General features: G+C 36.5%; 1 protein-coding gene across 1 annotated transcript in view; it reads right to left on the bottom strand.

Moving 5' to 3' along the window:
* Positions 1-27,885, bottom strand: part of LOC122346138 (astrotactin-2-like) — a 345,769-nt gene that overhangs the window by 63,300 nt on the left and 254,584 nt on the right. The window contains 3 exon segments of the mRNA XM_043240825.1: positions 2,139-2,263; positions 26,054-26,242; positions 27,171-27,337. Coding sequence (XP_043096760.1) covers positions 2,139-2,263; positions 26,054-26,242; positions 27,171-27,337 — 481 coding nt within the window.

A 27,885-nucleotide genomic window follows, 5' to 3' on the forward strand; every position in this document is an offset into this window, starting at 1 on the left:
AGGGCAGCAGGAATTTTTATTGACAATGAATTCTCCAAGACTCATAATATTCCCCTCCATTGTGAATCTCATTTGGCAGTGGCAGCGTTAGATGGGTGCCCTCTGGGCTCTGGCCTGATTCAGTTTACCACTGAGGATTTAACACTTCACACTGGAGCCTTTCATATTGAAACCATTTAACTATTTGTCTTCCAATTGCCTCAAACATCTATCATATTGGGCCTTACCTGGTTGAAGAAACATAACCAGACCTCAATCATGTCAGGGACACTGTCTTGATCACACTCTCCAAAGAACCAGAAGCGAATCCAGTAATTCCTCAAATTCCAGCTGAATATCACAATCTCATCAAATCTTTTAGCGAAACCAAGGCTTCACAGTTGCCTCCTCATCGCTCAAGTGATTGTGTCATTGACCTCCTACCTAGTCCAAAGCCATGAAATCATATATCGAGGAGGAATTGGTAAAGGGATTCATCTGTCCACATCACCTACATCTGCCGGATTCTTCTTTGTGATGCTTCGTCCATGCATTGACTACTGAGGTCTCAATGACATCACTGTCAAGTTTTGTTACTCCTTACCTCTTGTACCTGCAGCATTGGAACAACTTTGAATGGCCAAGTACTTCACGTGAAGGGGACAAATGGAAGACTGCTTTCTCCACGACATAAGGACACTATGAATATTTCCTTATTCCATTCGGGCTAGTCCACAGTCCCTCCATTTTCCAGGAATACATTAATGATGTGTTTTAGGACATACATGATGACCCAGCAATTCAGCATATTGATGACATTTTGGTCTACTTGGACTCCTACGAAGATCATGTCAAGCATGTTTGTTTAGTTCTCCAACGTCTCACTCATCAACTATATGCTAAAACGTGTGATCAGTTTTGGAGGATAGCAATGTACAAAAAGGTGCATTTTGACCTAGCCTGCCTTGTATGCTCTCTCTGTTACCTGTCTGCCGCCTGCCTTGACCTTCTGACTGAACTCTATTTACGATTCTGATTTGTCTATGTTGTTTGTGACTCTTATCTGAACCTGGCCTGTTTTGACTCGTGTTGTGTGAAATTAAACTCTTCCTTACAGAAATAATGTTGCTTTTTTTAACCTAATTAAAATAAGTGCTGTATGGGATTAATTGGAATGCACAATTAAATTTATTACATTGTATATTAAAATTAGTGATTTTTTAAAAATGTAGTGACTAACACTGAGGAGGACACAGAATTTAATACATTATTAACCATCAGAATAACCAGTTATGCCTCTTGCACCAACAGCAGGGCAAACTCTTAGTTTTCAGTCATTTTACTGTATAACAAAACTGAAAATCATTAACAAAAACATTGCCTTGTCAAATTAGAGCTGAACTCATTTTACATTCAAGCCAAATTTCAATGTGCAGAAGTTGTTGTTCCATCTTTTGGTTTAGACAAAAAGAAAATCAAATGTGATGTTTACCTGGTCTCATGTCATGAACACACTTTTAAGCGATACATGAAATACTTACTAACAAATACATATCACTGCAGTTTCCAAATGAAACAAAGTTTGGATTAATTAAGAGTAAATTTCACAATTTTCATTTTTTTTTTTTTTTTTTTAAATAGATACTTTTGAATGTTAGCATCACACATATCCAGCTTCCTATCTACAGGTTTTCATAGACAGTAGGTTTGTTCGGTAGCTCACAAAGTACATAGATGTGCTTGAGAGGTGAGGATCACTGGTGTGAATCCTGTGTAACTGTGGTTCGACAAAACAGTTCAAATCTGCATAAAAGGAAATGACACGGTTGCATCAACAAATGCAAATTTATATCAGTTTTGCATTTGCTAATACTATTGGGTAGGTTTAATTTGGTGTATTGCATATTTACATGATAGAGCATTAACTTTTAGCGTCAGTCTCCGAATATTTTGCATAATACTAACACTGCAATATATACCTATATCAACGTAATAAAAACGTGTTGGGTACCTGTGTTTTACTGCCACTCGGTGGACATTTCTCTTTGAAACTGCAGTGAAACGCGCAGTAAGGCATGTTAAAACGGCGTTGCACAAAAAGTGCACGGTGGTACATATTTTTATGAGACCAGGTTGTGTACTACATATGTAAGATTCACCTGAGAGCAGTTGCAGGTTGGGCAGAGGCTCTGACAGAACTCCTCGGCACTGCTCCTCCACTGGCAGGGGAATCACCATTAACCCATCGGCCAGCTGCGGGAAATCCTTGATGAAGTTATTATCCCTGAAATTCAAATATAAATGAGGGTAAAACATCAGATCAATATTACATAGCTGTGTTGCTTTTGAGTTTTGAATTTAGAAGGACTCTTCCATATTTTTAATAAGCATGCCCAAGACACAACTACTGTATTGATTACGATTAAAAACAACTATTACTAGTCAGATGCAGGATGTGATGGGAAAGAGTGTTCTCATAGAGAATATTTTACTTGAGAATAGCAGTGTGTGTGTGTGTGTGTGTAAAAGAAGTGATAAAAAAAGGAGAAACTGCAGATAAAAACTAATTATCTTTGATTCAAATTAAAATGGGAGCTGAGTAAATGACTAAATGCCAGCATGTTGTTATCCTGCTGTAATGGTATTTAAACAATGTCTCTGTGCATGCCTTATTGTAGTTATATTATACACTCTTTACTTAGCTTGTATAACTGAGAGACGTTTTGAAACGTGTCTTGTGATTGTGCTGGGATTTCCATGTTCTTGGCAATCTAGTGAAGTGTAATTAGCCACCAATTAAAAACCCTCTTCAAACACTTCATCTCTTTAATTGAGCTTTCTCACTATGAAACATCAATAGCAAACAAAACTTTCATTAGAGTCATTCTGTAAATGACAGCTTTTATTGAATCATTCTCAAAACAGATTAGTTCAGAAATATCCATATCCACTGTAAAATGCAGGGGTCACTGGCCCTCCTGAAAAATTGACCATTCTGCGTTGTTATAACTCACTAAATGATTTTGCTTTTGAAAAGTTAATTATAATTTGAAAAATGTAAATTTCCCTGACACTTTAAAAGGACTGTGAGAAAGACCAAAGAGCTGTCAGAATGTTTCTATTTATTTGTTATATTGTCAATTTGTGCTATATTGCCTTTCAGCTCTTTTGCTGAATGTGACAGATTCAGATACTACAATCTATAACAGACAAGCTTAAGCTTAGTCCTAGAATAAAATGTAAATCTGAGCTGTTTCAACTAAAAGAAACCCGCACTAACTGATGTGGGTGCCTTTTTTATCTTAAGATGCACACCAGTAATGCCTTTCCATCCACCTTTTTATTCAACGTGGAAATAAACCTATTGGTTAAGACTTAGCTGCTATAGGTAAAAGACAAGGAGAATAACAATGTGCAGTCAATGGCACAACAGTTTGCACTACAAACCGGTGTATTCATAATTAAAATAATACATGAAGATAACACATAATGTTAATTTTCAATTTTCAATATCAAACACTTTAAAACTAATGTTTTATACAGCTAAACATATCTGGATGCAAATGACCGGACACTAGGTTCTAACCCTAAACCTAACCTCTACCTTATATTCCCAGTACTGTAAGTACATGTACTGTAAAATAAAGTACTTAATTGTCCTAATTAAACTATGGACTAATCCTGGTTTCTACTAAGCCGGGACTATATATTTTAGTCTATAACTTTGTTGAACAAATCAAGCCCTTATTTTTTAATAGTATACTCATGTAACGTTGCTTACAAATGTCTTGAAAAACCTGTTGCTAATTATGTGTCATGGTAATGCAGGACCATAAAGTCCAACTGATTCCCATTTTTATGCTTCTTTCCAGACATTTCTCAAACCAGAACCGAGGCACCAGTCCAGCCTCATAACAAGGCTTTCCTCAAGACACAAACAAGCAAGAGGAAGAAAACTTTTATTATTCTTGGCATAAGGACAATGTATAGCTCGAGGACTCAGCTTTTTGATATGCTTGTGTTTCTGTTGAGAGCCACACAGAATATTTCTCAGGGAGGTTATAAAGAATCCGGGGTTGAAAAACAACAAATCTAACTTCTTTGCTATTTTGTTTTTGATATACACCAGCGGTGGGATTCAGAATTAAATATTGAAATGGAAAAGACTGGAATTATAAAAGAGGTTAAATAAAGGGAAATGTTTATTTGATGAAAGCAAATATCTAGGGAAAAAGGAGCAGGTTTCTTTAGACTGAAGATTCTTTGCTCTTCTTCAGTGGCTTTACATCAAAGGGTGCTTGAAATTTAGAAGGACAGAAGGTACAACGGCCAACCTTGTGAACTACAAAGACTCAGCATGTAGGTATTAACCAGGGAGTTTATTAAAAAATACCACCGACATAAACAAAAATCAAACTATGACCTTACACAATTACACAAAATCTATATTGACTGTTGCAATTAAAATAAAATGTAAAAATCAATGAAAAGTTCAGTGAATGTACGGAGAGTGAACTCATGATTGGGATTTTCAAGTCTTTATTTTCTAATCGATAAAAAGCGATAAACTAATTCATAAAGAGTTTTTTTAGAGCCTACAAGAATATTAGCTTTTCACAAATAAATAAATAAATTAAATTAAATAAATTTAACAATTATAATAATGATAATTTATTCTATTAATCAACATTAATGTTCATTACAACTAATGCAAGATTAAGACTAAGATTAAGTCCAAAATTCCGAATATGAAAAAAAGAGCATGCAAAGATCTTAATAGCTGGCAAATGTTAAGCTTTTTTGACATTTTAAAATATAACTACTTTATGTAGGTTATTTACAATTACGCATTTGTTTTATAAATACACATGTTGTCGGTAACACTTTATTTTGATAGTTCACTATAGATATTATACTAACTGTAAGTAACTTTGCAACTACATGTAAACTATCAGACATGACTATAAGTACATTTGCAAGTATGTAAACTACGTCAGTTAGTCAACATGTTAGCTATATTTAATAGAATGTCTAAAAAGGAGTATCAATATATAGCGTAACTATATCTTCTTGAAGTAGCGTTAAACTGATTGAGCAAATAAACATAAATGCCACGTCAGATGCAGATTCTGGTCTACCTCTGCATTGTAAAGATGACTTTTGCATTTGGCATAAAAGAGAATTTATAAAAGAAAAAAAATGCATTTAAATAATTAAATAAAAAACGGTTAAAAATAGAAAAAGAATTCGGAATAGATGCGTCCACAACATACTGCTTTGAGCATGTATGGAAATGTAACACGTAAAACACACGTATAACCCCATATAGCACACACGATTCACCACGTAGCAGATCTATACAGGTGGAGCTGGGGAAGGTGAAGGGTTTCTGAAGTGTGCTGTCAAACTCCTATAGTACAGCAAAAAGGCAATGGCCACCGATACAGTTAAAAAAAAAAACTGTCAACTCAGCTATGTTATAAAGATGTAATTAGGTCAAGATTGAGTTAGACCCGACAGCGCCATCTAGAGTTTCATACCAGAACTCTGTATTTCTTTGCTGTTATTTAGCCCGTTGCCATCTGACAGATGGACTCCCTGCAGTACATCATCTTCAAGAGACAGTGAAGATTTTCAGCAGAAGAACAAAACCTACAAGCACTAACTAATCAAGTTTTCGTTGGTCTTTTGGTAACCAACAAATCAGTTCTACATTTCTAAATTCACACTTCATTTGCCTTCGTTGGCCTGAGCCGAGGCCTGAAGCTTGTTGAAGCATTGCTTGACATACAGGGATGAGACTTTTTGAGGACATGTGGAAAAAGGTAGAAGAAATGTAAAATGCCAAGTCAGTTTGGAAAAAGAGAGAGCAGATCTTGAGCAGCAGTTATGCGGATCCATAATTACTTCCTTAGCTGGCGCATGTCAAGCGAAATTGGGTGACAAGGAAGCCTCTAAGAAGACAAATATTATATTCAGTGATTGATTTATTCATGGATTCTCTAACAGAAATTGTGAAACGATGCACGGAATCCAAGCACTTCACTCTAAAAGCAGCACTTTCATGCAGAACCAAATAAAGAAGAGCCAAATATTGAAGATTTGAAAAACGCGTTCATATCAGACCAAAAGTGGTTTAAAAATGAAAGGGAGCATAAAAACTCCTCATTTAATTTGTAGAAGTTCTGGAGTTTTTTCAGGCTGTGCAAGATTGCCTATGTGACACCTTTAAGGAGCGATGAATGTGAACGTAGCAGATCAAAACCCATCAAGAACAACAAAATGGAGACTGCGACTGAGTCGTGTTAATTGGTTTTGGTTTGGAACCAGACAACTTAAGGAAATAGGGTTCGGCAACAAAAAAAAAATAACAGAAAATACATTTTCAACTACTTCGGAAAGCAGAGAAGCACAAAATGTTTTAAACTCGATTGACACCTGTGTTTAGCGTGGTGCACTTGTGATCGATTCAATTAAAATGCTGCGAAGTTAAAAGCTGCTAAGCTTTTCAAAATGCATCTCGAGGCTTCTGGGTTTCGTTTCACTCCACTAAGCTGCTGTTCTGTTTTTATGTGTTACGGCCCTGGGGGGGGTGTGCCTTTGTGTTTTGCCCTCTCCTGCTTTATTTGCTCCTTCAGTCTCTTAGTCTCATCCCCTCATTTTGATCGTCATTAGTTCAAGCAGATGCCCATCTCCGTTAACCTCCGTGACGTCGCCATCCTCGCTGCCAACCAAGACCACCGCTGCAGTTTAAAAAGGTCGCCAGAACGAACGCGGACTCCTATTTTGTTCCGCTTTTCCGTTCCTCGATTATGTTGTACTTTCTTTAAATTACAGTGTGTTTGCTATGCTATATGCATTCTGAAATTTGTTCTATAATGCTGATCACAACTTTCAAAGACAATGAGGACGGACTAGATGTCACGTGACTTACACGGCGCAACACGTAAGGATACCACTGTATAGAAACATCAGAGTAGAAGTGAGCGCCGCATTTTGTACGTTTTGTTTTGTTATGAATAAAGTCATGATTTATTCCAAGCATGAAGTTATTTTTCCCAAAAGTCTCCAGGATGAAATGTCTAAACTTCAGTTTGATCATAAATTATTCCAGCAAACGTTCTGACTTGATTTGGACAACAAATTGTTCAATTGTTCTTCAGAGAGTCCTTAAACCGGTAGAATTCAGATGAGTTTTTTTTATTTCATTATTTTTCTTGACTTTCTAAATGTAGAATCTGTATTATATGTAGTAGTATCAGACGAATCTGAATAAGAACAGATTGTTTGTTTCATTCACAACAGGCAATTGCTGCAACTGCTGTCCATCTTTGATCTTTTATCCATTACAGTAATGCAGGAATCTTGCACGTATTAAACTAGTTAATTACCGATCAACCTTTGACGTTATAGCTAATTTTTCCACAACTCTAAAAATAGTCGCATGCCATTTGTCAATGAAAAATACATTACGTGAAAATTGTCATCAATTATTCATGAGTAAAGATGTATTATATTACAGAGTCTCACAGCAATGCAAACTGATCCGATGATGTCACTATTTTTAAGTTTTAAGATGACCTGGAACTATACTCCCTCTCTCTCTCTCTCTCTCTCTCTCTCTCTCTCTCTCTCTCTCTCTCTCTCTCTCTCTCTCTCTCTCTCTCTCTCTCTCTCTCTCTCTCTCTCTCTCTCTCTCTCTCTCTCTCTGCCTTTAAAATGTTTTTCGTTAGAACTGAGTCTAAACCACAAGAGTCAGTTGGAGTCAATCAGGACACACTTTACTGGAAGAGTGGAGCAGAAACTCAAGGGCAGAACAGAGAGAGAGAGAGAGAGAGAGAGAGAGAGAGAGAGAGAGAGAGAGAGAGAGAGAGAGAGAGAGAGAGAGAGAGAGAGAGAGAGAGAGGAGAGAGAGAGAGATAGGAGGGAGAGAGAGAGAGAGAGAGAGAGAGAGAAAGAGAGAGAGGGAGGGAGAGAGAGAGAGAGAGAGAGAGAGAGAGAGAAGAGAGAGAGAGAGAGAGAGAGAGAGAGAGAGAGAGAGAGAGAGAGAGAGAGAGAGAGAGAGAGAGAGAGAGAGAGAGAGAGAGAGAAAGAGAGAGAGAGAGAGTAGGCCACAGTATAAAGATTACTCACTCGCTGTCACACAAATCTATTGATTACCGAATTAAATCACCCTGAGTCTGACCCGCAGAGAGCCAGTCACCCTAACGGATGTTCACAAATAAAAGTTAGAGAGTATGGATTTTTCTCCTAAATAAGACTCTGTCCTTGTCACCAGAGTAAGCCTTGTTATTAATTATTTTGTTCACGCTAAGTGGAGCCCGATGTTTCTAATTCTGCTGCAGAGTGACAGGTTTCACTGAGCAGGATACGTCCCAAATCTGCTCGCTTTATTTAGACTAAACAGTACATTACATCCTTAGTGTTATTGTTGCATTTGTGTTTAGAATATCACGTAGAAGCAAATATGCAGAAAAAAAACAAAACATTTTTTGGACCATTAGGATTTGTTTTTCATCACAAAATATTCCATTACTTTTTTTGTCATTATTATTACATTCTGTGATGATTCTCATTAGCGTCTTATTGCTGTCAAACTATTAAGATGAACTGGAAATAATCATGTAGGACTACAGGAATACAATGTAGTGATTTCCTCCTCTTCTTGTGTTCTTCAAGCTGACGAATAGGCTTTATTCACAATACCATAGAATATGTTTTTGTGTGTGTGCGTTTTTTATCTAAACGGTTACATAAAGAACCTTTATTATCTGAAGAACTCTTTATTATCTTTCTGTTTCATAAAAGGTCTTTGTGGTGAAAGAAGGTTCTTCAGATTATAAAAACGGTAAGAAAGAACTTTAACTGAATAGTTCTTTGTGGAACCAAAAAAGGTTCTTCCATGGCCTCGCTGTGGCACCTTTATTTTAAAGTGTGAACTGTCACACACTAGAGTGTATTTCATCTGTTTACACAGCACAGGCAACTCGCGGTGATAAAACCATTTTTAACTTCTGATGCTCTTACTAGATTCTCTCATCTTTTATTTGTTTGCTTTGTCTCCAAGGAGAGACTGTTCTATTCAATATAGATTTTAAGATTCATAGAAAAAGGAATTTCACTGACTTGCACAAATTCCCGGTGTGTGGTTATAAATCCATAAAATATTGTCATTTAAATAATCACATAAATTCGTATCCCACATAAAACCGATCATTAAAATAGATGAAATCCTTGATCATACAATAACAAAACATTCGTACATGAACACTATGTTAAAATGTACATTTGCCAGTAGATCTTCTGCCGTGAACAGGTGCCTATGAGAGCCCAAACAGTGCTTACAGATACAAATCCATAGACATTTTTTTAAAGACATCACTTCCAGCTAAAATAAATAATAAATACTGCTTTTTCCAGTGAAAAAGTCCATCCTCTGTTATCCTCCAACATCAAAATCCACTCGTCTTTGTGTAGAGCTGTTTTGGACTGGTTTGGCTTGTAAAAGGTGTTTGATCTGTTCATATTTTTGTAGCTGACTTTTCACTCTTTCGGTAAAAACATATATCTATATATATATATAAGGATTTGGCAGCTTGTGGCTTCTCAGGACATTAATTGTAATTTTTGGGTGAACTATTTCTTTAGGAGGGGAAAAAAAGTTGTTGTTGATTGACCATCTCAACCATATTGACATTGACAAGTGCTGTTTTTGTCTTTCTCGTAACACGCAGTGGTGCATAATGGAGTGCAGCAGAACAGCATCAAGAACGTCAAACTCTGGTGGAAAATTTGGGCAAATTTGATTACTTTGGGGGAGATCATAAATGTCCGTGGTGGTGCTTTTAGTAATGAGTGCAATGCTCTGACTGTAAAGAGATGGGAAAATGCAATGGGTTGATCTCAAGAAGACGTGCTCTTTTTCCCCCGAATCCAAAACAAGAAACATATAGGGATGCTTTAAACCATTAGGATATGTAATAAATAAATCACCCGCATGGGAAATAACTAAAGTGTCAGTCCTGTGATGATAAGGAGCCCTATGATTCTCACAATCAAGTCCAGCAGAAAGTGTATTTGTTGTGTATTAGTATGCAGGTACTACTCAAACATAACACAACAAAAAGGTGTGTGTGTGTGTAATGTTATATTCAGGACTCAAGAGTCTTCATTACGACATCCTTCTACTGGTTTGCAATACTCTGAGCTGTTGCACAGTTTGGCCCGCAGTGGATTTGCTGTTCTAATTGTGAGCTGTCCAGCAGAAATAATATGAGGAAAACAACTGTCTATAAGTGTGCGTGCACTGAAAGAAACATGCAGCTTCGCAAACAAACCTGAAACCTGCCAGTTCCAATCTAATAACCAGAAATCTCTATTCTGCAAATTACAGACTTAGAGTGTTTATATATATATATATATATGCATGTGTGCTGCGATTCATATTCATTTTTATATTTCCATATATACTCAACACATGCTTATAAAAGGTAAAACAGCGTATAACAGGTTTGTCTTTCTCAGCCTCCGCATAAAGTATAAGGACTGTAAGACAAAACATCTAATTCCTGTTGTGATAGCAGTGACATATGTTCAATTGTAAAAAAATTGCTTTTACTTGTATATACATGTATATACAGTCAGGTAATTAATTGACAGTAATATCTTATGATCAATTAATGCAAGAAAACTGTATATCCCTGCAGACTCCTACAAACGTTATCTACTAATTTTTCACATTCCCGGTGGTGTCCACTAGAGGGATGACTTCATCTGCACAAATCAACAGCAGTGTTTCCAGACCTTTCTTCTCAGAATTTCTGACCATCTTCCAGTTAAGTGAACGGCGGTTTTTCAATCAAGGCAAACAGTTGTTACTGAAATGACAAATACGCTCGTTCGGTGCTAGAAAACTAACATTAGGCTTTATGACAAACCAGACGCGCGTTCTTCAAACAGGCATGCTGCATTGTGCAATGGAACGCGACGGTGTGTTGTGATTGTCATGAGCATGACGTTTCATATCGGGACGATTTCAGACGCCATCATTTGTTCTGAGCTGCCTGCTCGACTGACACTTCATTCACAAGAGCCTCGGATGACTTCAGTGCAAACTATAAATACAAATCTAGACCAACAGTAAGAAGAAAAGAAAACTTACAGTGAGTGCATACTTGCATACAAGTTCAGCTTTTTGTGTATTGTCCATGCGGCCTGATTGTAGTATTAATGTAATGCTATTCCTGCACTCAGTTAGCTGATATTCCTAATTTTGGTTGTTGTTCTGCATACAGTCCTATGTAACTGACTCCTCCACTAAATAATGACACATTTGAGAATCTGCCCACCTCGCCCGCTCACCTCCTGCTTACGCACGATGAAAAAAATCACGAGGAAATATGTGAAAATTTGAGACAAATGAATCATCCCTGCTCCCGAAGCATTTCTCTGGCTGTATTCGCATATATATCCTAATACTATGCTAACTTTTCGTTTTTTTGGAGTTGAGTTGAGGTGGGAGTTATACAATGCTAAAGCGATAAATAAAGAAACACATTTTAGTCCATCTGTCTGTAGAAAGGGATGCATTCACTCTCTCGGTCTGTAAAAATGCGCATCCCACTTCATTTTACAAACCATCGAAAGGACGTGTCGTTCTTCGGGGAGGCTGAAACGCCGATGAGACTCGGGTGTGAAATAACATAATAGAAAAACGGCACGTGTACACAGATTCCTAAAAACATACGCGCGGTTTTCAACGTTGCTGTCCTGTTCAATAGGATGCATAGTTGTGGCACAGCCAAGGTCATGAGTTTGATTGACTCCACCTGGACTTATAAAACATGTAGCACCTGTCAAAAGCATACATGTAAATGCATTAATACATTCTATAGCTGCATGTCAGACGAATGCATTCTGTGCCGGAGCTGTCATAGCAGTGTTGGGTTTGTGTGTGAGTGAATGCAGGGAAGGCTAGTAACTGGAGGACAGCTAGTTTGAGTCTCTTTTGCACTTGAAGACATTGCTTGTTTGAAGGAGAATCACTACGTGTTGGCTTGGTGTTTGGTGACAGGACTACCCGACTGTCCTGACAGAAGAGAGGGAGCGTTTATGAAATATCTCTGAACACAGTGCTTTTTTTTTGGTTAGGAAATCATCCACTCAACATTTAACCTCGGGTTGCTCCGGGGGGACCGTCGCTGTAACCGTACTGTAAGTTGTTTTGCGTAACAGTGATGGATGGTGGTGTGGCAACTTAGTCTTGGGGGAATGTTCTTGAAATATGCACACTTGTCTCTTAGGATAAAAGGGTCAAAAACGATTGCTTATTACATGGATGGGTGAATGGTAACCCAGGCTCAATGGAAAAAAAAAACACAATTTACCTACAATTTAGCTATTCACTGCAGATTTCATCTTAAATGAGCACTACTGAAATTACATTTGCAAAGTTTTGTTTCCTTACAAAAACCTATGTAACTATATATATATATATATATATATATATATATATATATATATATATATATATATATATATATATATATATATATATATGTGTGTGTGTGTGTGTGTGTGTCTAAATACAAAATGTTATGTATATTTTCTGGGGCACAACAAATGTGTTATTAGGTATAATAATGATTTAAGATCCGTTTACACAAAGAACCATATTAGCTTCTGCAGTATCTGATTTTGCTGAGTGCGACAAGTTCCTGGATTAACATCTTTGTTGAAGATCCAGCTTATAGTTTTTGGGGAATTTAGGCTCATAAGCAGTGTTTGGTGCTTGTACATCAGTGTCATTCATCCATCATTTCCTATGATTTTAGGGATTACTCACGGGTAAGAAAAGATATTGTCAAGACTAATTTGTTGTTCCTGGGCCAAAAAAATATTTCGACCTAAGAACAACGTGACCTAAGAATGTGAAAGCACGTCCTGATTTTGCTAAGTAAAGGCATGCTCCTGGGTCATTTTTTTGACCCAGGAACAACATTTTAATCCAAAAATAAAGCCTTGACCATATCTCTGAACATAAATCTAACCTTACCTACGAGTAAAATAAGAGGAAATGATAGATGAATGACACTGATTTACAAGCACCATACACTGATTGTAAGCCTAAACTTCACAAAAACTATAAACTGGTTCTTCAAACCTGATTGGTTAATCATAATGCTGTTCCAGGGTCAACAAAGATGTGATCCAAGAACTTGGTAAAATCAGGTTCTGCAGGCATGTATATTGATACATATATATTGATATGTCATGAACATGAGACCTTCGTCATAGTGTAAGATTTGTAAAATAATACATTTGAATGTGTGTATTACATAACCAGCTCCATATCTATGTTTTTTTTTGATGTAGTAAACTTGCTTGATAGACACAGCATTGCACTTGGGATGCAAAGTCCCTAATAAAGCTTTAGTATATGTTTTAATATCACTTTTTTTAATCTCACATTAAAATGTCAGAACAAGATGTGATGCAATATCACATTCCAGAAACCTGAAAATGTCATCACAAGATTTTTTTTCCCCCCAATAAGCCTGTTTCTTGAACAGATGCCATAACAACAATCAGCAGCGCGATTGTTAAAAGCATCTTAAAACGGTCTACACTGCATACCGATAATCAGTTACGCTCGGTGTCAGAATATAGACACTTGTTTTCATCTCTTTATTGTGGAACAGAAGAAAAAAAAAATCAAGTTGAACTGAGTTTTTTCCATTAGCAGCTGTCACAGCCTGTGCAGCTTCTGTTTTATAACATTATCTCACGACGAGTCCATGTGTGAACGTTCCTCACACGCAGAGACCAAATAGTCACATACGTGCACCACTCACAGTCTGACTGCATGGTGCCGAAGATACAACATGTCCTTTTATCGCTCTGACAGCCAATTATTGGCAGGGACATATCCGGTTGGTCTGCCGTATTGTCAGAGACAAGTCGTGAATGAAGTGTTTGAGCTCATCTGAGAGCCTCGGGCTGCTGTACAGAACAGATGGGCTTTCCCCTCAGGGCGTGTCAATTTTTTAAAAGAACAGTGTGGAGATTTTATTGGCTTTTTCCACTATAGCTTTATAGGGCTATATATTTCCAACTTAAGAAGCTGCAGCAATATTTATAGATTCTAAGTGAATACATTTGCTGACGCCACCAAAAATTAAGGGGGTGGGGTGGGGGTGTGTGGTTTCAATGACCGGCTCGAGCCAGTGTTTAAATTGTTATAGTGTCGCATGACCCATAGAACTAATAATAATCACAGATAAGCCGGGAAGTGGAAACGTGATATTATGTTATGAAAATTATTATGTTGAGAAAACGACATATTTTTATAATTTATTGCTTACTTGTGTGAGCAGAGTAACCATAACACGGGACTATTAGCGATGATACAATTTTTATTAACATTAAACACTTAATTTAATATTTGTATATTGTTATTATTATTATTTTATTAAGTTGACTTGTTAGGGTTATATTTTAATATTTATTTCATACAAATATAATAATTTTGATTAACAGTGCTTAAGCATTCACTACCATATATTTAGCAAATACTGTAAATTGTGACAATTATACCAATATTTTATGACGGCAGGCTTTTTATTCCCGTGCGTGATGATAAATGAGATTATTATGTTTTCGTGCAACTGAAAATACGTGAATGACTCATTCCTCAACAAAACACTATCAGGCGATATTATTCATTATTAATTTGCACGAATAAAATGAACATTTTTTAATTCAAGATTCCAGTCAGCATAAACAAGGCTTTATTGACATGCTTAAAATTATGCGAAGAGATTAAAATGAAGGGGGAAAAAAAACAAGCAAGCATACAAATGTATTAATAGGCTAGTAATAATGATGATGGTGATGGTGATATACAAATATTACGAAAAAAGACATGGCTGGCAAGACTGGGATGCATAAAAATGCTTTCTTGTAGGCCTATTTTATTTACTTTATGTAATATTAATTCATGATAAACTTAATACAAATGCTGTTTACATGCAATACGGTCAATGTCATGGCCATCTTACATACATATATACGTATATATATATATACATACATACATACATACATACATATACTCATATGGTATGGGTATGTATCCAGGTTAATGCAAAGCACTTTATGATTGTAAAGTATTCATATTGGTTTTGGTTCTCAATACTAAAAGTTCATCAAAGATAATTTTGCCTGCCACAACAGCATTTCATTAATGGAAGATCATGCCATTTTACTGACTTGGATCTTTGAATCGTTTTCAACAAAATGAATTGTTCTTTATTAAAGTCACGTCATTCATTTGAGCTGAACTAGAATATTGCATTTTAAAGAGGCAGCTTCCCTCGTGATGCAAATTGTGATTATGTTCTGAAGAAATCGAAGATGAATTATTTTTATTCGTTAGCGCACCAATGAATTGTTCGTTTTTCTTCAACGCGAAACCAACTTCAAATAAATAAAATAAAATAAGCGTTTCCTTCTTGTTTTGTGACCCCCTTGCCGGTCTTACACGTAATATCTGCCTGTTCTGTTGCATCTCCCACGGCATCTGCCTCGTTCAGCCCTTGAGATTACTTCTTCAGGATTAAAGTAAGTACTTAAAACAGAGATTTATGAGGATGGGCATGCGAGTAATAATCTTGATAGTTTTAATATCTATTGTTTAAATGCATATGTAATGAGAGAGCGCTGGCAACATTGATAAAGCAGCAATGTCACCCTGGAGCACAACTAAGCAGCCAGGCACTGCAGACTCAACACTTTATCATCTTCATAAAAAAGAAGGGGAAAAAAGCACTGAATTACAAATTACAGAGTTATTAGTTTCATTGGAGGCGCGAGCAGTAATTTATATGCCGCTCAGACAATAGCACTCTGTTTACAGAGCGTGGAAGCATCGGATCTGCTGTTTATCGAGGCATAATGGGATGAGAATGTAAACAGATTATATGCTGATTATGCACTGGGCTTTAATGGCTCGGATTTGTTTTAAAATCTCTATAGTGGATCTCAGATATAAACATTAGACGACTAGCTGCTGTTCAGTCAGTTTGACCGTACGTGAGATGAATTTATGAACTGAACCCATTCTCAGTTCATTTTATTGTACAATGTTTTGGTTACACTTCATGTTAGAGTGTGATTACTGAGAAATATTAATCAACTACATGCACTTACTGTACGGTTAGGGTTTGACTTAGGGCTCTTGCAATTAATTATGCAAAATTAATTATTATTATAATAGTATACATTATATACTGCCCAGACCACATCTAAAGCAACTTTGGCATTGTGTTGAATCCAGGAATCATAGGCATGTCTACAGTAGTTTTTGAGATACTGTACTTATGTGTAATATCTTTGTATGTACAGTTTGATCAATGACAATGAGAATAATAGTGGAGAGGATTGTGTAAAAAAAATGTGGAGAGCTGTCATGTGTGGGTGACTTTTTTTTCTCTTCTGTCTCAGCTTGACACACACACACACACACACACACACATTTTAATAATGCATTGATAAATGATGAAATTAGCATGAATTAAGATTTATAAATGCTGTAAATGTATTAGTTTTATGTTCACTTTTACACATTTTATTCCCGTCTGTCAATTTCTCAGCAGCTCTAAAAGTTATAGCGAAACTACTGAAATAGCTTCAATTTTGGTTTAATATTAAATGCAAACTATTCAATACGCATTTGACACGACGTTAACTGAAGTGATCAACATCGACTTTATTTAATTGTACAATCAAAGCTCTATTTTAAAACGTGTCATGCGATACAATGATGTATGAGAGGTGTGGAGGTATGGATCAAGTAAACATAAGTTGCTTCGGTCTAGCAAGTGTTCATCTAGAAATGTGTCTAACAACACAAAATACATGCTTATGTTTACTACATAAATCAGCGTAGATTTTACGGCAAAACCCCATCATCTTACTTTCGCTTCTCCTCCCTTCTCTCATTTTTCTCTCTCCTCTCCTGACCGCCTCCGTCTCCTCCTCCCTCTTCATCTGACCATCCGTTCCCAGACGGAGGGCAGTGGAGCAGGACGGAGGACCAGCGCGCGTCAGCCGGCCTATAAAACATTACAGCGCCGCGCCGCGTGCAGCACTCCGGCTCTTTAGCTTGTAAACACATCATTAAATAATGAATCGTGAGTTAACAAGGATATAAAGCACCGACGGCCTGACATGTTCCTGTCGCTGTCGCTGTGCCCGTTTAGTTACGTGAAGCATTTTTGACTCTTTCTCACCAAAAGGGGTCACTGCGTAGTCGGCTTTTGGGTTTCTGAGGCCGCCGGCAGAGACCCAAGCACTCGAAATAAAAGCTTTCGGAAAGGCATATTGTGAGAAATTAGATGTTATGAGAAGAGAGGACCAGGAAGTTACGCAACCAGGAACTTCAAATGAATGTGTATATAAAGCCGCTCGGGTGAAGTGGCTCTGAACACTAACCCCGTGTCACGAAGCATTCAGAAGACATCAAAACGTGAGTTTTCTAGGTCTGGTGGCCTAATGCAAACGCTGCTCGAGCGCTCGGATGTCTGACGAATCAAGGAAGAATCGGTAAGAATGAACGAGATGTGTGGGTGCCCAAAGGTTCGTTCCGAGCAGAGTGAAATATCCCCGTCTTTCTGCTTTCTGAGATGCTGTTTTAATGCAAAGACAATACTTATTGTTTGTAAAATCAGCAGGCGGGCCTTTCCTAATAGAATAAGGGCATGTTTTTATGCTACTTCATAATTACCTCTACTGAGTTTAAAATGTGATTACAGCGTGTACTGACAAGCATTTTATGGTAAACTAAAATATAATCAAAAGGCATTTCTATTGAATCTTTTATGTATGTATTAAAATGTATGTCTAATTATATGTATGAAATAATGAAGCGAATCTACAGGCGCTATCGAATATCAAACTACAGTTAAAATGATAATATTTGCGTTTATTTATTTATTATGATTATTTGCAAAGATATGCTTTAGGTTAGTCAACATCAAAATAGGTACAGTTCTTTAATGATCGACAAAAAAATATAATAAATAATAATAAACAGCGATAACAAACCCTTGATTTAATAATAACCTTATTATTATTACAAAGTTAACTTTTTGACAGTGTATTAAATGTGTTAAGAAAAAGTCTCAAAAATTACAAATTCATTATTATTATTATTTAATATTAAAAGAAATAAGTACGGTGCCAGTGCACATTCGGTAATTAAGTGCACTTCCAGGGTAATTATTTTTCTTTTGTGAAAATATCACAATTAAGTGAAAATAGGGCTAATTTTGCCATGTGCCGTACAACGCAGTGCTTCTGTTATTAACAAAACAGCAGTCCATTAAGACATATTTAAGACGTTTTTGAAATGTTTCAAACAAAACAGATTAAATACCTACAGAAGTACTCCTCTGCGCTCCTGCAGACGTGGAAGTTCATTTATATGGCATTCTCATTTGCTTTTAAGTCACATATTGATTTAGTGCTTCCCCCAGACATAGCCACTTTCTATTATTTTGCCTTGGGAGTCTTGGATATACAAATTATGGTGATACAAGTTCTGCGCAAATAGGCTTTATAATTAAAGGGGCAGTTCAAAGAAAATTCTGTCATCAATTGCTCACACTCATGCCATCCCAAACCTGGGAGACCCTCACTGAACACAAAATATGAAATCTGAGAGCTCTCTGACCCTGCATAAACAGGACAAGGACGTATATACAATATTTCACACCATAATAATATGCAATTTAAAAAAATAAAAGAATTCTTCTCCTCTGCATCATAAATGAAGTTGTTGCTTTTTTTGTTTGTGCACAAAAAGTATTTTCATAGCTTCGTGAAATTATGAACCGCCGATGTTACAACTTCCGCTTGTAAGCTGAAATGCAACAGGTTTCGCTGATACCACCTTTTCCACTATATATATAGACACTGTTTGCCCAGTGCACACTCATCATCCCATTTCATTTCAATCCTGTAATTTTCTGGGTTTTGATTCAAAAAGGTAAAGTAAGGAAAAAGAAAAAAACATGATAAAAATAGCGCTCAGTACCTCATTCTCTGTGGCAACACAGAAATAGAAATGCGTAACCAAAACGCAAAGAAGTAATTATAAACTTTACATATACTGTATTTCTTATAAGTGCTTTTCAGCAGAGGGTTTTAATTTACAACAGAAGTATTAATATAGCTGGACATGATATATTACTGACCATATATGACACACACCAGACATGCACTTTCTGATTCTGCTGAGTTTGATGTGTTCTTAGGTCAGCATATTTTGTTGACCCTGGGACAACATTTTAATCCAGAAATGTAGTCTTGACCATAGCTCTACACCTAAACCTAATCTTACCCATGAGTACTGCCTAAAGTCAGAGGAAATCGTAGATAGATGACACTGATTTACAAGCACCAAAGACTGATTGTAAGCCTACACTTTACAAAAACTATGAAATGGTTCTTCAAAACCGATTGGTTAATAACAATCTTGATCTGGGGTCAACAGAGACGCTGACCTAGGAGCACGTTGAACTCAGTAAAATCAGTTTCCGTGTCAGACATTGTCAATGTGTTGCTGTGAGCACAACAGGGCTAAAGGCGCCTTTGATTGATGATTACTTTCATCTAAACCGCTAGATGGCACAAAAACATGGCGTAGCACTTTCTAAAACATAGGCTTTTTTCGAGATGCATGTGTATATTTGTCTGATCTTTAATGTGAATGAGCGCAGCAGCGCAAAGTTGATTCTGCGCTTACTCTATCTATTTTTTTAAATTTCGTCGATTTAAGTTGCAAATTAAAATCACTCAAATCAATGCATATATTTTGAGATAAATCTCTTTTTGAATGATTTTCAGTTTTGATGAAGCTGAAGTCTGTAACTTTTTCATGTCCGCATTTTACAAAATGTATATAATAAGCGAGTACACAATGAATCCACAATGAGTCCAAACTGTGTTTTTGGCTTGTCCTGCATCACTATGGTGCATCTATAAGTGTACTGCAGCTTTAAGATAAATAAAGCAACAGTTTGTTTTAATCAATTATATAAAATAAATATTGCCTCCCTAAACAACATTATAGTGAACAATTCTTAAAATAACCTGAATGGTACATTCTTTTGTTGAATCCATCTGTCACACATTACTTTGCTGTTGGGAATTACTATTCACTAGATGCTAATTAACATACATATTACTGGCATATTGGTTGTTTAAAAGCGATTCCGGGAAACAACTAGCACTTTCTCTTTTTGAGCGGGTCCTCCTTGCGGTGATTTTACTTAAAGTCTGTAGACAACGGCAGACGACGGCAGTCACCGGCGCGACCCGTTATTGCTTAGGACAGTTCGTTTGCAACAGAGCAAAATCCACAGAGTTCAACAGACAACAGAGTTCAAAAGCGACAGAGTTCGTTTCCAGGTAAATGGATTGATTTGCCAAACGGTCAGTGACTGGTGGAGGTGTGATTTATTGCCTTTTAAGCACAGTAAGATGAAAGTGCACTGGATACTGTGCCGTCGTCTTGTTTATAACGCTCTATGGTCGTCTGAATGAAGCACTGCACAAAGGGAACCTGAATAGGGACAATGTATTGTATTGTAATATTTATGTTCTTCTTGAAGGTTGACGTAAAGCTAAAATCTACAGTACTTTGGAATGTCCTTAATGGCCATAACTGACACTGACTGGCACTTGCTATAATTTGATAAGAGACGTGCATGTCTCTGTGGAGGAGTCGCGGCTCATTCTTCTCCGCATTACTCCTTTGACAGTGACATTGACTGCTAGGTCTACAGACGCGAGCTGATCTCTTTAGGACCTTTCTACAAGATCACTCTCTGCGTTTTAGAACTTTAAAACTGATTATTTAGCATTCTTCTTTATGCATTCTACGTGCAAAGAAATAAAAATCGAAGTTACTACCTCTCAGGCCACCGTGATGCAGACGAATTTATTTCTTGATCAGATGTGGAGAAACCTAACATTGTTTCACTGGACAGCAATGTTTGTATATTAAGGTCGAAGTAGATGTTGGAAATTATGCATGTTTATTATCGTATTTTATTTCAACTTCGGAAAGATTTTTCAAGCTTAAGTCCACCGAAGATTGCAAATCCGATGTTAAAAATAATTGCCTTTAATATCAATTGTAGTCATAGTAAAAATTTAAATATATTATTACGCATTTAGGCTTTCAAAAACATTACCTTTACTGTGTATACTGTACTTTTAAAGCTGCGTAATAAGTACACTCTGTATATATTTTTTAAGTGCACTTTGTACTTTTAAAGTGCATTGTTTGCATAAAAAGTACGCTTTATATGCTAAAGTATGCTTCTTTTTCTCACAGGAAATCAAAAAGAAATGCTGTTGACCGGTAAAGATTTGTATGTCCAAAAGGAATACTTCATGTTATTTGCACATGAAAACCATTAATTTATTAAGAGATATTTTCTTTTTCTTTTTTGTAGGACAGTATGAGCATTCGGGTGTAGTCTGTCTCTTTTATAATATTATTGCCATCCCTGTCAAAAACAAAAAAAACAAACAAAAAAAGGCCATCATCTCTGATGGATGGTCTTCATCTTTCCTGTCCCGCACTGAATGCCTTTTAAAAGGAAAACTCTGCACTCGTGTGGGTCAGGAGGAGCCTCTCAGCCTTTTTTCTCAGATTGGCATGTCAATATCTATTAGTCGCTGTGGCGGCACTGGCTGTGTCCATCCCGATGCAGATCTCTGAGGAACTTGAAGAGAAAGGCATGCTGGGAAAGGAGTGCTCTGGCTGTCAGAGCATCTACCCATGAAGGCCAGTCTCACATAAAAGCATTTAAAGGAGACGTTTAGACACACACATTTGTTTTTGTGAATTGTGGGGACATTCCGTAGATGTAATGGTTTTTATACTGCTATTGTCCCACACCTGAACCTATCCCTTACAGGAAACTACATTTTTAGATTTTCAAAAAAAAAACTCACTCTGTATGATTCATAAGTGTTTTTAAAAGCGGGAACATGAGACAATGTCCTTGTAATACTTATGTCATACCCATGTCATTGTACAAATCTGTGTCCTCGGATGTCACAAAACATCTATAAAATATCTCGGTCTTAAAAATGTACATTTATTTTTATTTTTATGAGACCAGACTGATTCCAGCCCACTTTGGCAGAACACAAGTGCATCTTAAGCAATTTCATACTTATATTGTCTCTAGTTTGAACTGTTACTGCTGAATGAATACAAGCATGCTAAACCAAACTATATACTTTAATGCCATTTATATTGATTTGTAAAGCATGCATTATAATGCATGCATAATTACACATTTGTGATGATAAATTTCAAATACAAAAATGTGCACATAAAATCATATTACTTAATATAGTACATTATATGCTTTAATATATATATATATATATATATATATATATATATATATATATATATATATATATATATATATATATATATATATATATATAAATACTAAATAGTAATTTTCCAAATTGTAAAGCACACAAGTGCACTTGCTTTTCATAAAGAAAACACTATATTCCAGGTCTTATGATCATTTTTTTAAAAGGAACATACTTTGTTTACTTTTATTTATGCAGTTCTTCAATCTGATTTTCACAGCTGCATATTTAGACTCACTGTGTCGCACCACTATTGATTAAAACAGTTAACAATTCTAAAAAAAAAACCCAAAAAACATACTATTGTTATCGACTTATTAATGACAGTTATTAAAAGTGGTACCAAAAAACTCATCGTCTGATATTAAGTCAAACAAAACAACCCTTTCCCTAATTTGCCAAAAGCAAACATCATAAGAAATCACATTCTATTTTCCACAAATAAAATTTGCCTGAATGTTGTTTGTTATATCAGCACTGGCACTCTGCCACTGACTAATTTCCGCAAACTGTTTCCATGGATGCGTATGGCCAAAGCTGCATAAATATCACTAATATGAGGCACAATGTTTGATGAGCATTATTATCATGAGCAAAATGTGATTGAAAGCATCTGTAGCCCTTCAGGCCACATCAATTCTGAGTCACATCGCCCTCATGTTGGGTTTGTAGTTAATAAAGAGCTGCATCTACATATCAAAGCATCTGCTGAACCCCTCGAGAACAGGAAAAATAAAACAAAAAAAAGTGTAATGAGGGTCAAACAAAGGCCCGAGTTATTGACAGACATGCACAGGCTATTAAAAACCATAATTAGAGAAAATATATTAATCATTACTGAAAGCAAAAACAAACTTGAAGAACATGAAATACTTCGAGGCTCTTCTATAGTAAAAATAAAAAAGTCATTAAGTCATTAAAACAGTTAAAAGTATAGACTATGAAGCGATTTTAGACTTTAGCTGTGCATTTCTAACGTGTGTATTTTTTGAGAAATTTTACTGTTTTTTTTATTATAAGACTCTTTTTTTGTTTCACTTTAGTAATTGCATTGGTTACAATACAATAGCTTTTACATCTGCAATATTATACTAATAATAAAGTAATTAAAAATTATTATTACATTTGTTTGACTCTCTGTGTATACATACTGCATTTTGACACAGCTAAATCCTCAACAAAACAGTTTTCATTGATATTATATTTTCAGACAATGGAATGAATATGAAATAGTGGCTGAAACCTTCCTGAAACATTATTAAGTCTACATAATGAGCTCTGTCTTTCAATATGTTAATCTGCTCAACGATCCTGATTTACAATCTTGCCATCGTCTGAAAAAAATCTAATAGGCCGCACATGAGATAAAAACAATAGCTGTGCTGTGATTTCGGTTATACTTGCATTAGACGCGCAACATATCTGTGTTTTAACTGGAAGCAGCTCGCTGAACAGATCAGACGCAGAAAGACAGAGACTGGTGTCAGCTCAGCGGGAAAGCTCGTGTGGCAGTCAGCTTCAGATGCATATTATTTTCGTTTGCTACAAGCAGGATACGCAAGAAGCACGTTCAGCTCGGACACGCAGGTTGCTTTCGTGATAAAAAACAACTTAAACGGCAATCGTTTGCGAGTCATATATGAAAAGCATTTTAGTGGGCCCTCGGTTTTTGGGGACCCAAGGCCTTTGCCTAATGGGCCTAATGAGTCCGTCCCTGCTGTGAAGAGAAGTAAAAGCTGTGCCTTTGTTCACTTTGCCTTTAAAAAAGAGGTAAAAAAAATAATAAATAAATAAAAACACACTTCCGGTCCTCACCCTTAGTCAGCTCAAACTATCTGTTTTGTCTTCAAAAAGCCATAACTCTACAGAAAATGAAAGAAGGACACTGCAAATCATGACAGAGCCCTTCTAAATAGATAAATAAATCCAATAAACAACATAAAAAATAATCTAGGACTATCCTTCAGCCTTCAGAGAAAATTGTGTTCTTTCTGGAAATAAGTGTGGTATTTTACCGAACCATTCGGTGCATAAAAGCGCAAAACTAAGAAAAATGTTTAAATGCATTGTGAAGGTTAAGGAAATTAAATCACTTTTACAGTGAACAACTCATTTACATCTGATCTATCCTTTCCCAGAAATACAATCAGATCAATTACAACTGTTTTTAATAATAATTATGTCATCAATACGGGCATGGTTTGTAACGTTTGTTTATATAGCATTGTGTGTGTGTGTTTTTTTTTAATCCAACTAGCCCATCTACTTGTTCCAAAAACATCTTTTTTTTTCATTCTATGGTTTTTTTTCATCCTCACCTTTCAGTCCCTCGTTAACAACCCTACTTTAGTTGTGATGTTAGCGTATGTTCATGTTATACATTACATTGCGTGTCTCTTGCCCGCCTGCTTCGAATGAAAAACTGTTTAACTTTATCTCATTCGTTGTAAATGTTTGATAGACCATGTTACTAGACAAAATTAATTTCTTTAATTAAAAATATATATTTTTAACCATTTTTGTTGGCTCCTGCAGACATAGCTGTGGATTAAAACTGTTCTGTGATTATTTCATGTTTGTAGCACACATAAAAAAATAAAAGAAAAATCGTGATTGTGAGGTTTGTCAATAGTATCACACCCTTTGCTGAGTGTATTAAACTAAAGCCAAACAGATTTCAAATTTCACAGAAGCTTGATTATTAAATAAAATGAAGTCAATTTGTCAGAATTGTGAGATATAAAAAAAGTTTACATCTTGCAATTCAAATGATATTCTAAGAACTAAAACAATCTAAATTAAGAAGTTTTAAGATAAAATTTCACAATAGCTGTTATTATTGTTGTTGTTGTTTTATTAGGAATGAGCTTTCATATATGGAGTTATGAGGATCTCCAAACAAAAGTAGATGATCGAATGATTCTTAGTATAAACCAAGTGCCATTGTTTGTGGACAACAGGCATGGTGCATTTCCTAAGGAAGGGTTTGTCTTTATTTTTTTAGACAGTGAAATGGTTTTGCAGGCTTTGACAGTGGCAATGTATTTCTGACACTCAACACTGATGGGTTAATAAAGATGGAGTGTTTTACGTTCATACGGAGGACTGCTGTGGCACAACACGATATCTGACATGAATGAGTTTGACAGCTCCAAATGGACACAAAAGCAGTCGTGTAGGCTGTAGATTAATTTCATTTCTCTAAACATGAGCCTTTCTGAGAAATGTGTTTGATGAACAAAATTGCTCTCGCTTTATATCAAAAATGTACTGCAAATCATAACTGGTGTGTCTTGAAATTATCACAGCATTCTGCTACGGAGTGCAAGACATTACTGTCTGATTTATGAGCATCATTGGTTCAGAAGTAGTTTTCCATTCATTTTCTCCATAGGGATTCCAAATATCTCTTCAGTAAAAAGCTCCAATCACCAAACCATCAAGCTCCAAGAGGAATCACAGAATGACAAAAAAGGGTCATATGTAACCGCGCAAAGTCCAATTTCTGTAAATGCACTTCTAGAGCCTGTCTGCAGCACAGTCTTTTATGAAACAGATTTCCCAAACAGACCACAAACACTAAGCATGCTCCACAAAAACTCACCTGAAGGTCATCTGAAAAACTTGTCCCAGGATCACCTGTTGAGTTTTGTTATTGTACCCGCGGAGCATCTCGCTGAAGAGCGTGTCGTTGAAGCGTGAGTCTTTTTTCTGACACTTTGGCCCTTCACAATGATCAGCCAAAAGAAGACAGGAGCGGCCGTCAGCGGCTAGCTTGTATTCCTGCACACATCTGATCACACACACACACACACAGCAGTGTTGTGTATACATTCATTTTATAAAATGGTAAAGTGAAAGAAAAAACTAACAAAAAAACACGGATGGATGGATGTTTATCAAAGAAGTGAACATCAATACAATGCAGACTCGTACGGTTTCAGGTGAATTCTATCATGTATCTGTGAAGACTGAAAAAAAAATATAATAATGAAAGACTCAAACTGTTTTTTCTTTTTATCCCCCCACATATACATTTGCATACTTGAAACCTTGAACATCAAGCATCCTTGTCCAATTTACCACCAAGGTTGAGCGGTGTTTTTTAAAGGAGTCTCTTTTTCTAACCAAGGCTGCATTTACTGGATCAAAAATACAGTAAAACCAAAAGGAAGCAATTGAATGCTGTTGTGGAGTATAAAGGTTTAAATGTTCTCTTTTGCTGGACAACAAAACATTGTGATTACAAGGGAAGTTTAGCTTTAGGCATTTTAATATAAGCACGCTCATCTTAAATAGTTAATATAAGGCTACCTGCTGCCGTCAGAGCAAGTGTGATTACTGCATTTACGTGCTCCTCGGATGCTCTAATTTCCCAGAATGTGTTTTCAAGTCAGAATGTGCACAAGAACAAGAACATGCACGTTATTACAAAGATTTGTTGGGTTTGTAATATTAGAGCTTTCTGCCTTGAGTACATGTGAATTTTTTTCTTTTTTTCATGTGTGGTGCCAGTGAGGATACTTCTTAAGTTTGCTTCAGAGAACCAGAGGATAAATATTTCAGATCGTTCATGTGGATTCTATGTTACTTGGGTACCGGTGCCATATCGATATGGGGTCAGGGTACCCAACCCTATACATTAGAAAATGATAATGTCACCATTCTTTGGATGTATGCGCTGGATGCATTCCCATTCATGCATGTGTGATTTCTCTCACCCGCAGAACATGAGAACATTGCTGGACGTTGGGTCATCGGGAAGAGGAACCAGCTGCTGAAGACACAGCTGCTCACAGCCTCCGTTAAAGCCGTCCGTACAGTCCGTTCCCAGAGAGTAATCATAGCAGCCTGAACCGTCCTTCATGGGCCTCAGTCCCTCTGGGCACTGTGAATGGTTTGGGATGAGAGAGATGGACACAAAGATCATCATCTTCGTGGTGGTCTGGATTTTCTGTTACCAGGTAACCATCAAAACTTTTGAGACCACATGTACTGTACTGTGTTCTCAGTTGGTAGTTATTATGTGATGAACAAAGCGGTTTCTCAAGAAGGAAAGGGTCTTAATGAGGGTTGCCAAGGCAGCGCCATAGAATTCAGGAAAAGATCCTCCGCCTCAGTAAGACACCCATTAAACAGACATGTCAAACTGACCGGCCCACATATTCTGAAACAGGACAGAGTCAAGCTGGACTGTTATATTTCTTGCTTGTGCAAAAGTACATTGTAGGTGTTTGTCACGCTGTTGTCTTGGGGTTACTAGGATATTCTATGCTGTCAAATTACATGACCAAGTCAAAAGTTGCATTTCCCATGTACACACTGCAGCTACATTCAGTTGTCAGTTCACCTTTTAGTGGTTGATGCTTTCCTGTACACACACACACTTTATGATTGCCAGCCACATTCTGTAACCAAAATGAATAAACAAAGCAT

Source organism: Puntigrus tetrazona, chromosome 5, assembly GCF_018831695.1.
Source record: "Puntigrus tetrazona isolate hp1 chromosome 5, ASM1883169v1, whole genome shotgun sequence".
In the NCBI taxonomy this organism is placed as follows: domain Eukaryota; kingdom Metazoa; phylum Chordata; class Actinopteri; order Cypriniformes; family Cyprinidae; genus Puntigrus; species Puntigrus tetrazona.